At 51.1% G+C, this 12,500-nt stretch overlaps 1 protein-coding gene across 1 annotated transcript in view; it reads right to left on the bottom strand.

Moving 5' to 3' along the window:
* The window catches only part of mef2cb (myocyte enhancer factor 2cb), a gene marked incomplete at its 3' end in the record, with an annotated part of 48,381 nt that overhangs the window by 13,687 nt on the left and 22,194 nt on the right, over positions 1-12,500 (bottom strand). The window contains 1 exon segment of the mRNA XM_062544061.1: positions 1,725-1,862. Coding sequence (XP_062400045.1) covers positions 1,725-1,862 — 138 coding nt within the window.

The following is a 12,500-nucleotide window of genomic DNA, read 5'->3' on the forward strand; positions in this document are numbered from 1 at the left end:
GGCCCCCACCACCAGCACGACAGTGGCCCAGCCCAGCCCAGCCTCACGCTCACCCGTCCCCCCCCACCCACTCGACTGGCCGCCCTCCGCTGACTGACTTATGCGGGGGCTCGCCGTCCATCATTTGGGCTGGGTTTTTTTCCCTGTTGAGGACAGTTGGGAGCGGGAACGGGTGGTGGGGGCGATGAGGAGGAGGGTGTAGCGCTCCAGACCGAGAGCATGGAGGCTCTGAGACAGATTCGTTCTGCAGCTGGGCAGGAAGAGAAGAGAAGAGAAGAGAGGAGGAGAAGAGAGAGAGAGAGAGAGAGAGAGAGAGAGAGAGAGAGAGAGAGAAAGAGAGAGAGATGGCCTGGTGTGGTGTGGTGCTGGTGTGGTGTGGTGTGGTGCGGTGCGAGCAAGACTGTGTTTCTGTGTTTTGGTTCCTCTTTGTGACCAGTGGAAAAGAACTGTGAACCACATCTCGAACGGCCCTGCTGAGCCGTTTTTAATGAACGCCGACGAGAAAGGGGGGGGGGGGGGGGGGGAGATGAGCAGAGCCATTTCCTCACATGTGACTTGATCAATGGGGGGGCTATCTCTCAGCTAGCGCTTTTGAAATGTCAGGTCACTTTTAGGATTGATTTGTTAGAGGATCCTGGGGCACAGCATGTGTGTATGTGGGTGTGCGCTTTGTTTGTGCAGATGTACGTGTATTTGCATGTGCGCACGTGTGTCTGTGGGTATGGGGGTGTGTTTCGGTTACCATGTGTGTGGGAGACTGCGTATGTGTGCATGTGAGCATGTGTGTGCATGTGTGTGCATGTGTGTGTGTGTGCCTGTGTGTTAATACGTGTGTGTGTTAACGTATGTGTAAACGTGTGTGTGTGTGTGTGTGTGTGTGTCTGTGTCTGTGAGTGTGTGTGTTAATGTGTGTGTGTGTGTATGTGTGTGTGTGTGTGTAAGTGAGCATGTGCTGCGCTTAGCTGTTCTCCTCCCTTGTTTTGGGAATTGGTGCACAATCTGTCTTCCTATTTTCTGCTGCAACTTCAGAAAAGTTTGCTTTGGCTGGGACTGCAACAAAAAAAACAAAACAAAAAAAAAACAGCGCATGCAGGCCTCGTTCTCTCTCTCTCTCTCGTGGCAGGAGCCAATGGCGGAGAGGTTAGTGGCTGATGTCATGGAGAGACCAGAGGCTGAGGTTCCTATGGCTTTAGCGGTCAAGCGCTTTCCTCCACAAACACACTGCGCACAAAGGTCACTTCACTGGGCTCACTGGCATGCACCGACCATGTCTCCCTTTTCAACACTTTTATTGAGGAGATGACTGACATGTCATGACTTATTTCGTATATTTCAGAATATCGAAACCGCAACCTCGTCTTCACCGAACACTTACGTTACATTGTACATTGTATATATAATGAGTTACATCGCACATAGCAAACACGGCGGAATAATATTGAGACACACCATGTCATTTATTTGGCAAAATGAATATATAAATACAAGTGAATGCTTTTAGTAGCTATAAACTGTGCTCATAACTCACTGTGCCACACACTGATATGCAGATCAGCCGAGGTGAGTGTTAAAGGCCAGTGTTTGGGGGCAGTTTTATTCCGGAACGTTCCGGGGGTGGTGAGTTAAAACGGCAGCAGGCGGGTTACTGCGACTGGTTAGCGACCGGTTAGCGGCCGGTGTTTTTAAAACTGGCTTTGGGCATGCCGTGCCGCTAGGCTACTTACAGAGATCTTTTGAGTCCTGATCATGTACTCAAACTCCTCATTAATCTGCCTGTACTTCTCCTCCGTGCGCGGAGTGAGAGCCAGAGTGGACTCCAGGTCCGGGCTCTCGCCATCTTTGTTCTCCTTCTTGCTCAAGGCCTGCTCGCCGCCAACCCCCCAACAACACCACAGAGAGGGTTACAGAAGAGGAGGAGAAGAAGGAGGAGAGGAGAGGAGGAGGAGGTGAGGAGGAGGAGGAGGGGGTCAGGGAAGAAGAAAGGAAAGAGAAAACACAGAGAGAAAGAAAGAGAGAGAGACAAAAAAATGGGTGAGAAGGATGGTCCATGGTTTCGGACGCGTACTTACACACAGTCTCTGTCTGCTGATCATCAGGTCAATGTCCTCGTTTATTTTCCTGTACTTGTCCTCGGACTCCGGGCTGTGACCCACCGAGTCCTCGGCGTCAGGGTCGGGGCTGTCGCACCCGTTTAGGCCCTTCTTTCTCAATGTCTGCAAACAGAGGCGGTGGCACACACACACACACACAGTTCAGGAACCATGCAACAAAGAGGCGGCGAGAGGTGGTGATAGTGTGTGTGTGTGTGTGTGTGTGTGTACAATATAAAATGGCAGGGTGGAGGTGAAATGAACATACAGACAGAAAACAAACACACACACACAAATACAAACAATCTCTACATTGTTCAGTCTGAAGGGGTGAAAATAAAAAATAAAAATATGAAAATCATAATGAGCTAAACGTGTGTCTCTTGCAAATCATTCATTTACAGAGTACACTGCATCCTGCAAAGAGCATCCTTGTAGTAATATTCTCCTCAGCCACCTGATGGCCACCTTCTAGTGCAAATGATACTCTTTCCAAAACACAAGGAGAATAGGAGGTCCATGACAACAAAGCACACGTATGCACACACACATACACACACACACACACACGCAATGGGACAAAGAGTGATAACGCTATTCATCCATCATTCATTTTGTATAGCTTTTTTTACTGTACTAAAAGGACATTACCGAGAGGCTTTGAGTCAACGGCATACCTGCCCTGTGCATTCACACACACACACACACACACACACACACACACACACACACACATACGCACACACACACACACACACACACACACACACACACACACACACACACACACACACACACACACACACACACTCAGAATCACGTGGAAACACAGCACTTCTGCAAAAGGAGCGCTGACTTCCTGTCGACACAAGCTCTCCGCCAAGGAAAGTATGTGTGTGTCGGAGTGCGCATGTGTGTGTGTGTGTGTGTGTGTGTGTGCATGTCGACGTACAGGAGAGCGGGGGAATGACGCACGGGGTGGCAGGAGTGACAGTCGGGAGTGGATGTGGATGAGTGGTGTCAGATCGAGAGGCGTCTCATCAAAGCGCCTCTCCTTTTCTCGCTGCTCCTCTCCCATCGAGAGACATTAACGTGAGGGAATATTAGCGGCCGCGGCCCTGTCTTTCATGCGCTCGCTGTGCCCCCCCTCCACGCACACACACACACACGCGCGCACACACACACACGCACACACACACACACACACGCGCACGCACACACACGCACACATCCCAGACGGTAGTAATTAAATTTACTCCGCGGTCGCCACCGCCGCTTCACGAGCGGGAAAGAGAGAGACAGACAGAGAGAGAGAGAAAGAGAGAAAGAGAGAGAGAGAGAGAGAGAGAGAGAGAGAGAGAGAGAGAGAGAGAGAGAGAGAGAGAGAGAGAGAGAGAGCAGACAGGTTAGGCTGGTGCTGTCTCAATCTTCTCACTTCTAGTTGTTTATTTATTTTTGCGTTACTGTATTCATTAATCGCAATCTGCTTCTTGCATAAGACGAGCTGCTTATGACTGACCTCTGATCAGCTGTTAGGAAAACGTGTCAATGTTATTCACTTCTAAAATGTCTGATGTGTTAGCCACTGGTTTGATGTCTTCCTCAGGGTCTGAGCTGGCTAATCAGTGCGCATTTTTGTTATTGTGATTTTCTGGAACACCTGATTTACTCAAATGCCAATTTAAACTTTCAATCAAATCAAGAATTTCATATTTAGCTGCAATCACTTTTTGTTTACTTGATATGTCTTTCAGTTATGGCAATGTCAGCCCATGTTTGTGTTTTTTTTTTTCTTCTGCACCTGCCTCCACCTACGCAGTCAGTCCACGGAGTTGGACGAGGATTCAACGACTGAAGCAGTCTGAAGTAGAATCTCTCGCAGAAGCGCCGGCCAAGTTAAACTCGGCCAATGTTATCTGAAAGTGACACGCCGAAAAAATCGTATCACTCCGAGCGGGGTTATGGTTTTCACTGCGAAAAAAAAGCCCCAAACTAATCTTAACCTCCGTGACACGAGGCCGTTTGATGTGGTTTTGGTTGAGACTATGGTGCAAACACCATAGGCTGGAGGACTCACACTGCGGTAGCAGCCATAGACACTAGACACATCCATGGTGTATGAAGCAGGTGGCTCAGTGTGGAGAGATGGCATGTAGGTGGGTGGGTAAGTGAGTGGGTACGGGATGGGTGAGGGGGGGGGGGGGGGGGGGGGGGGGGGGGGCACGGGTCTGAAGGGAGAGAGGAGCTGTGGAGAGATGGGCATGAAGCAGTGTCCTTATTTTTGTTTTTTTCTATTTCGTTCTCTTTTTTTTCCGGTGGGGCTGAGCAGTTTGAGACGCCGCACGCGGTCCCTGCTCTCCCGCAGGCAGCCAGCAATGCCACTCATTCGAGACATCTGCACCTGTCAGAGCGCTCACACCTGCCAGCAGGCCTCACTCACCGCAGGGGAACGCCCGCCTGCCCACCCGCCCACCCGCCCGCTCGACCTGCCACAGCCAATCACAGGCCAAGCTGCCGCACCATGGCCATAGATGGACCTAACCCACGAGCTCCTCCATCTCTGTCTTTCCATCTCTCTCTCTCTCTCTCTCTCTCTCTCTCTCTCTCTCTCTCTCTCTCTCGTTCTTTCTCTCTCTATCATAAGCTAGTATTTTACTGACTGCTTAACTATTCTTAGCTGTAGAACAGTAGCTGTTCTTTCACACTCTGAAATGTCTATGAGTATGACTTTATACAAGAATGCCATGTAAAAACAACAACAAAAACAACATGGTTTCAAGTGTTTTCTAAGTTACTAACATTGACGATGGCAATCAATCTACCAATCAAAATAGCTCAATTTGTTCAGGAGAGGAAATTTGTGAGAAAAATAGTTACTCTTTCTTTTTCCTTTCTCTTTTCTATTCCTATCTCTCTCTTTTGTCCATTTCTCTCTCCAGACTCTTGCCCCTAATTAAATTGGTTCCTCGTGCACTTCCCAGCTGGTTGTTTCTGTCAGAATTCTGGTCTGTGTGTGTGTCTGAGTAGGTGTGTATGTGTGAGCGTGCATGTCTGTATGATTGTGTATGAGTGTGTAGATGCACGAGTCTGTTAGTCTGTGTGTGTGTGTGTGTGTGTGTGCGTGTGTTTGTGTGTGTGCGCGCGCATGTCTGTGTCCAGGGGAGGAATGTCCCCTCATCTCCCTGTAACCTTCAGCAACACATTTTAAGGGGTGTGTGTGTGTGTGTGTGTGTGTGTGTGTGTGTGTGTGTGTTGGTGGGCAGTGAATATGGCAGGCAGGTGGAGAAGCGAGGGGGTCCGGCGTGGGCACAGAGCCGTGCCAGCCGATGCCAGGCTCGCGCCACAGCTCCAGGACACCGCCGCTCGGCTCGTGCCCAGGCACTGGGCCAGGTAGCTCCCTCTCCAGCCGGGGTGGCACTGACGGCATCCCCCCCCCTCCCCTCCTCCACCCCTCCCCCTCCTCTACTCTCTCCTCCGTCCCAACACCACCAGCGTCTACGCCACCACCACCACCACCACCACCGCCGCCACCACCGCCTTCTGCCTGATCCAGCCTCTAATCCACACTCAAGCCCAGTCCCAGGGCGCAGCGTTGCTGGATGCCATGCTAAGATCACACCCAAAAGAGAAACAGAGCAGGGGGGGGGGTGTAGAGAGAGAGGGGGGGGAGAGAGAGTGAGAGAGAGAGGGAGAGAGAGAGGGGGGGAGAGAGAGAGAGGGAAAGAGAGGGGGAGAAAGAGAGAGAGCATAGGGAGTCATGCCAACCCTAACCCACTTTCTCTCACTGCAGCTGCAGTCTGGCTTACTTAGGATGGCAGAAAGCTGTGAGCATGGGTGTGTGTGTGTGTGTGTGTGTGTGTGTGTGTGTGTGTGTGTGTGTGTGAATGTGTGTGTGTGTGTGTGTGTGTGTGCGCGCATGAGTCCCTGTGTGCTTTCAGGCACCCTTTTTCTTCTCTTTGTTAAAGTGTTATGGGCTTCCAGCCTGGAGACAACAATAATAACACACAGAAGTGTGTGTGAGATTACACCGGCGAGTGGAATGCTTTTATAGCGCTACAAAAAAACCACGCCGACAGAGCGTGTTGGTCTGCCGAGGCCGACCCGAGACCGATGGGGAAGTAAGTCTGAATTTCGTCATGTGGTCCACGTCGGTAGCGAGGAGGAACGTAGCGGATGAGTTTTATAGCAACACTGATGACACCCTCGCCTTATAAAACAGGAACAAAGCCAATGGTAACGGGAGGGTGGTGGTGGTGGTGGTGCGGGTGGTGGTGCGGGTGGTGCATGGGGCTGGCTGAGTTTTGATGTGCCGTGTCCCACCCATACCCCTCCAACCACCATCACCACCACCACCACCACCACCACCACCCGTCCAAACACACCCGTCCTGCCCATGAGGGTGAAGCCCACCCCCTGTGCTCTGGGTAAGCACAATACAGACTGTGGTGAGGACACGAGGGAGAGAGAGAAAGAGAGAGAGAGAGAGAGAGAGAGAGAGAGAGAGAGAGAGAGAGAGAGAGAGAGAGAGAGAGAGAGAGAGAGAGAGAGAGAGAGGGGGGGGGGAGAGAAGAAGAAAAGAAAATAATAAAAAAGAAAACATGATTACTCTTGATGATTGTGCAGCCCTGTGGTTGACCGAGGCCCGTGCGTCCACTGCGGAGAGAGTGGAAAAAGCCCCCCGAAAAACTCGACCAGACACACATGCAAAAACAAATGTACTCGCTGGCGCACGCACACACACACACACACACACACACACACACACGCACGCACGCTTACACACACACACACACACACACACACCGAGGGCGTTAATTGTGTTTAGTGCTTGCAATTTAATCTCGCACACGGTTTAGGGTGGAGAAAAACGAAATGGCTTGTCATTTACGGTGCACAGGTTTTTCCGAGAAAGCAAAAGCAAAAAGAAACAGAAACAACAATGTAAAGCTGACAAGTCCAGTTGCGCCTGAGAGCCCAGGGATAACCCAGAGCCCTTACTGCTGCCTCTCTTTACGGGCAACTGTCAAGGTGGTCCCATTATGGCTGGCACCCCCCACCCTTCCACACACACACACACACACACACACCCCGATGCCACACACACGGCTATAAGCCCTAACCTGACGTATGTGTATAGAGGGCATGAGTGGAGGCATGTCTGTGTGAGGGGGAAAGGCTCACAGTATACACACACTGAGCCCCGTGCTCAGTTTTCGCTTCCTCAACTGGACCACCACCACACACACACACACACACACACACATGTGCACGCCTACACCATACATACACACACACACATATGCGCGTATATATGCACACACACATGCATGAACGTGCACATTCACAGACACACGTGCACACACACACACACAAACAGAAGCAGGTATCAAATACATACACAAACATACAAACATAAAAACACACACACACACGGTCACACTCTGCTCGATTGTGCGGTGTCGGCAGATTTGCCGGTGCGGTAGGGGCTACTCGGGCAGGCTGTGTGGGTGCAGCGCGGGGCCGACTTGAGAGGCGACGCAGTCTGGCTGGCCTCATTGGAAGCAGATGGCTGAGCGGGCAGCAGCAAAGCCACCAGGAAAGGAAGGGGGCTGATCAGAACATGCAAGGACCTTGTAGCAGGGCTGCACTGTGAGATGGCTTGAGATATGAGCGTGTGTGTGTGTGTGTGTGTGTGTGTGCACCCATATACTGTATGTGTGTGTGTGTGTGTGTGTGTGTGTGTGTATATGTTTGTGTACAGTGTGTGTTTGTTTGGGTGTGTGTACGTGTGTGTGTGTGTGTGTGTGTGTGTGTGTGTGTGTGTGTGTGTGTGTGTGTGTGTGCGCATGATGCTGTGAAAAGGTAGTGACTGCAGCGTTGTGTGTGCGCGCAAGTGTGAGTAGAGATCAGTGTGTGAGATTAGCGCCTGTACGTGTGAGTATAGAGTAGGAAGCATATGTTGTTTTGATGAATGATCAAGTGTGTGTCTCTGTGTGTGTGTGTGTGTGTGTGTGTGCATAAGTGTGTGTCTGTGTGTGTGTGTGTGTGTGTGCGTGCGTGTGCATCTGTGTGCATGTGTGTGTGTGTCCCGGCCTATGGCGGGACGAGGGCTTGCCGTGGCAGAGGGGCCACTGAAGACATAGCGTCCGCCACGTGGCTGTCATTTGTCTGCTTGAAAGCCCCCTCACCCTCCCCTCTCCCTCCCCTCTCCCTCCCCTCACCCTCCACCCGCTCTGCTCCGCGGTCCCACTGTAATCAGGAATCAAAAAAGAGACAAGGCTCTGATCCATCAGCCCAGGGTTTAGTAATAGGGCTCTTTAAGTGTGTAATTACCCCTGTCTGTGGATCATATCGGATGAGCCACACAAAGAGAACGTGAGAGAGAGAGAGAGAGAGAGAGAGAGAGAGAGAGAGAGAGAGAGAGAGGAAGAGAGAGGGAGAGAGAGAAAGAAAGAGGGAGAGACTGAAGCCAGATATTAAATATGAGTAGAAGACTCCTGGAATCCCTCCTAATCCGTGCTTAAAGAGAGCGAGGGGCTGGAACGATGGCCAGCAGATATTCGCCACAAAAAAAGAAAGAAAAAGTGTGTGTGTGTGTGTGTGTGTGTGTTTTTCTTTGCAGCGGGAAATAAGCTAGACAGACGGTGTGAATAGAGCTGACGAGTTATGGCGCGTCTACAAAATATTTAAGATGCTTTTGCTTAGAGGGCTGTTTTAGAATGAGGATCGATCACATTAGAGCGGGTGACCTCATGCAAGGACCCTTAAAACACGTTTCATCATCTGAATCTGCTACACTAGCACCAGTGGGGGGGACAGGGAGGCGACCTTGACCTGCTCTGGAGGAGGGGACGCAGCCAGCCTTCAGTGGAGGAGTCCAGAGAGAGAGAGAGAGAGAGAGAGAGAGAGAGAGAGAGAGAGAGAGAGAGAGAGAGAGGGGGGGGGGGGGGGGGGGGGGGGGGGGGGGGACTAGAGGGATAACAAGAGAGAGCTCGAGACAAACATACGAACACAGCACATGATCCATTATGTGGTCAATGGTAGACATATGCGTGCGTGTGTGTGTGTGTGTGTGTTGACTATATGCAAGCTCTGCATGCTACACAGTTGGTCTGATAGTGCTTTTCTGTGTGTGTGTGTGTGTGTGTGTGTGTGTGTGTGTGTGTGTGTGTGTGTGTGTGTGTGCGTGCCTGCGTGCGTGCGTGCGTGCGTGTGTGTGTGTGTGCATGTGTCTGCCTGGGAGGAGGAGGAGGAGGAGGAGGAGGAGGAGGAGGAGGAGGAGGACAGTGCTGTCTTTCAGATTGTCTAATTACCCATCCGCGGCTCTGACACAATGGCACTCCAGTGCGGCTGCATAAAGGGGCACTTATCCCCACTCTGCCACCCATTTCTCCCATCTCTCTGCCCCCTAACTGCCAAAGCCACAACCCCCCATCTCCCCATCTCTCTCTCACACACACACACACACACACACACACACACACCCACACAGACCCCTGCTCCCCCAGCCTCCAACTTACATGAAAAATAGAAGAAAAAAACAACAACTTTCCAAGCCAGCACTGCAACTACAGCTCTCTCTCTCTCTCTCTCTCTCTCTCTCTCTCTCTCTCTCTCTCTCTCCCTCTCTCTCTCTCTCTCTCTATCTGTCTCTCCCTTTCTCTTTTTCTCTCTCTCTCTATGCATGTGTCTCAGGCCTGCTCACTCTGTCACACACACAAACACAATCTCTTCCTCTCTCTCTCTCTCTCTCTCTCTCCCTCTCTCTCTCAGTGGTGGGGGAATTTTCAGACTGGGTTATCAGCTTTTGTCTGTGGGACTCTTATCACACATGTGCACTACAGGAAAGGGCCCTGAGCTCACAGAGTAACAATGATCTGTCATCTGACCTTTCTGCCATGGCCTTCTGTTTCCACACCCTGCCTCTGTGTGTGTGTGTGTGTGTGTGTGTGTGTGTGTGTGTGTGTGTGTGTGTGTGTGTGTGTGTGTTTATGAATGTGAATATGTGTGTGTGTGTGTGTGTGTGTGTGTGTGAGTGAGTGAGTGAGTGAGTGAGTGAGTGAGTGAGTGAGTGAGTGAGTGAGTGAGTGAGTGAGTGAGTGAGTGAGTGAGTGAGTGAGTGTGTGTGTGTGTGTGTGTGTGTGTGTGTGTGTGTGTGTGTGTGTGTGTGTGTGTGTGTGTGTGTGTGTGTGTGTGTGCATGTGTGTGCGTGTAAGTGTGCATTTTATTGAGCGTATTGTCTGTGTTAGTTGAGATGTCACCTGACCTCTATGGCGTGCCCTTCTAATATAGTATAGTTTCCACGCCCTGCCAGTGTGCTGTGCTTCTGGTCTTCCATGTGCGTGAGTTGTGCTACGCGTCCGTTCCTGTTGCTATGGGCACACCAAAAAAACGACGGTACTTTTCTCACTCTGAGGTTTGGACGCTACACAACGTCTACAGGCTGACTGAGTGGACAGACCAACCTCCCGTCCAGACCAGATTAATTGACCTCAACTGAGACGTTCACATCCTGCTCCTTCAGCACAAGAGCACGCTAGCGGGGCCTCTTCACTCCCTTCTGCGGTGATCTATACCATCTGATCTGATCGGTGGAGTACACACACACACGCATATACATGAAGCCTTGAGAGGCCACGGCATCTCAGGCTCTGACTCAGGAGCGGCGAGGAAAGAAAGCCTTTGAAGTGCTGAGTCACAGGCCTAACGGCGGTGAGATGGGATGAGAAGAGCCGTTGTGTTTGTGTGTGTGTGTGTGTTGTGTGTGTGTGCGTGTGTGTGTGTGTGTGTGTGTGTATGTTGTGTGTGTGTGCGTGTGTGTGTGTTTTGGGAGCTTAAGGACACAGAGAGCAGCTTGGGTCGCGCTGGTTCCTCAAACACACAAAACTTTTTTTCAAAGGGGCAAAGATGGCTCCATGGGGAAGCCAAAGAACCAGAGAGAAGAGAGAGAGACACCGAGAGAGAGAGAGATACAGAGAAAGAGAGAGAGAGAGAATTAAATAATAAAGGCCTTTTATCCTTGGGATCAAATGTTTATTGGCACCCGGGGCGCAGGGGGGAGAGGGGTCTTGTGCCTGCGGTGGCCGAGGGCAGTGGCTCACTGTCGGGAGGGAGGGAGGGAGGGAGGGAGGGAGAGAGGGAGAGATGGAGGGAGAGATGGAGGGAGGGAGTCCTTCTCTCCCTCCCCCCTGCTTCGTGTCCCCCTCCCTCCCTCTCTCTCTCTTTCTCTCTCTCTCTCTCTCTCTCTCTCTCTCTCTCTCTCCCCACGCCTCTCTTCCATTCTTCTCTATTCTCCTCGCCAGTGCACTCAGCCAGCCCCGGCGCTATTTTTAGCCTGCCCACACGCTATTTTTAGAACCCCGGCTGTTTTTTCGAGGCATTTATTAGAGGAAGAATACTTAAAAAAGAAAGAGAGGGAGAGAGAAAAAAAAAACAGGGTGGAGGGAGGGAGGGGGGGTGGGGGGGGGTGTGGGGGGTGAAGGGTGGGGGCGGCCTCCCACAGTCGGACATCTGAAACACAGGCGTTTAATACGTGTTACTGCGGGCAATCTGCAGCTGGTCCCAATCACGAGAAGAGTACAGGAAAAACACACACACGCGCACACACACAAACACACACACACACACACACACACACACACACACATGCCTGCACACACACAGAGCACAGAAAGAGAGAGAGAGATAGAGAGAGAAAGGAAGAAAGAAAAAAAGAAAGAAAGAAAGAAAGAACGAACGAGAAAGAAATGCTAATGTATTTTACTGTGTGTGTGCGCGCGTGTGTGTGAGAGCGTTTGCCTTCCCTTTTTATTTTCTATTCGCCTCTCCGAGACCCCTGTCTTGCCCCGACTCCCTGCCTGGCCATGAGACAGAAACGCAACAAGTTGTTACTATCTGGGGCCGCGGGTGTCCGAGAAGCCGGCTGCTTGGGCAAGAGGGGGGGTGTGGGGGGGGGGGCCAGGAGCGGTAAGGCAATACAAAGAGACTCCTCTCTTGGAGAAATCCATGACGGGCCACTGCTTTGAAGGCTGGGAAGATGTCTCACGAGCCTGTAAAATGTTACGGCTATTTTTTTTTTCCTTCTCCCCCCCCCTCTCGCCTTTCTTCCCAGCAAGCCTGCCAGACTTCATGGAAGGCTACAGCTATCTTACTGTATTTGCTGCTGAGGCATTTGAAGCAGTCTGCAGAAAAACGACTTTCCTTTGTCAGATGAGAGGTTATTGTACATTGTGAAGTGTTACCGTAGCTTTTTATATAACTTTATAAACAACTGAGAAAAAAAAACTGTAATGGCACATACAGACAGTAGTGTCGCACAGTCCATCTCCCTGTCTGATAATTACACTGTGCTACTGCGCCTGGATGCCTTTTCGCCAATCTCTGAGCTGATCACTCTCGTCAATCTTGTAA

The sequence above is a fragment of the Sardina pilchardus genome, chromosome 8 (assembly GCF_963854185.1).
Source record: "Sardina pilchardus chromosome 8, fSarPil1.1, whole genome shotgun sequence".
Taxonomy (NCBI): Eukaryota; Metazoa; Chordata; class Actinopteri; order Clupeiformes; family Clupeidae; genus Sardina; species Sardina pilchardus.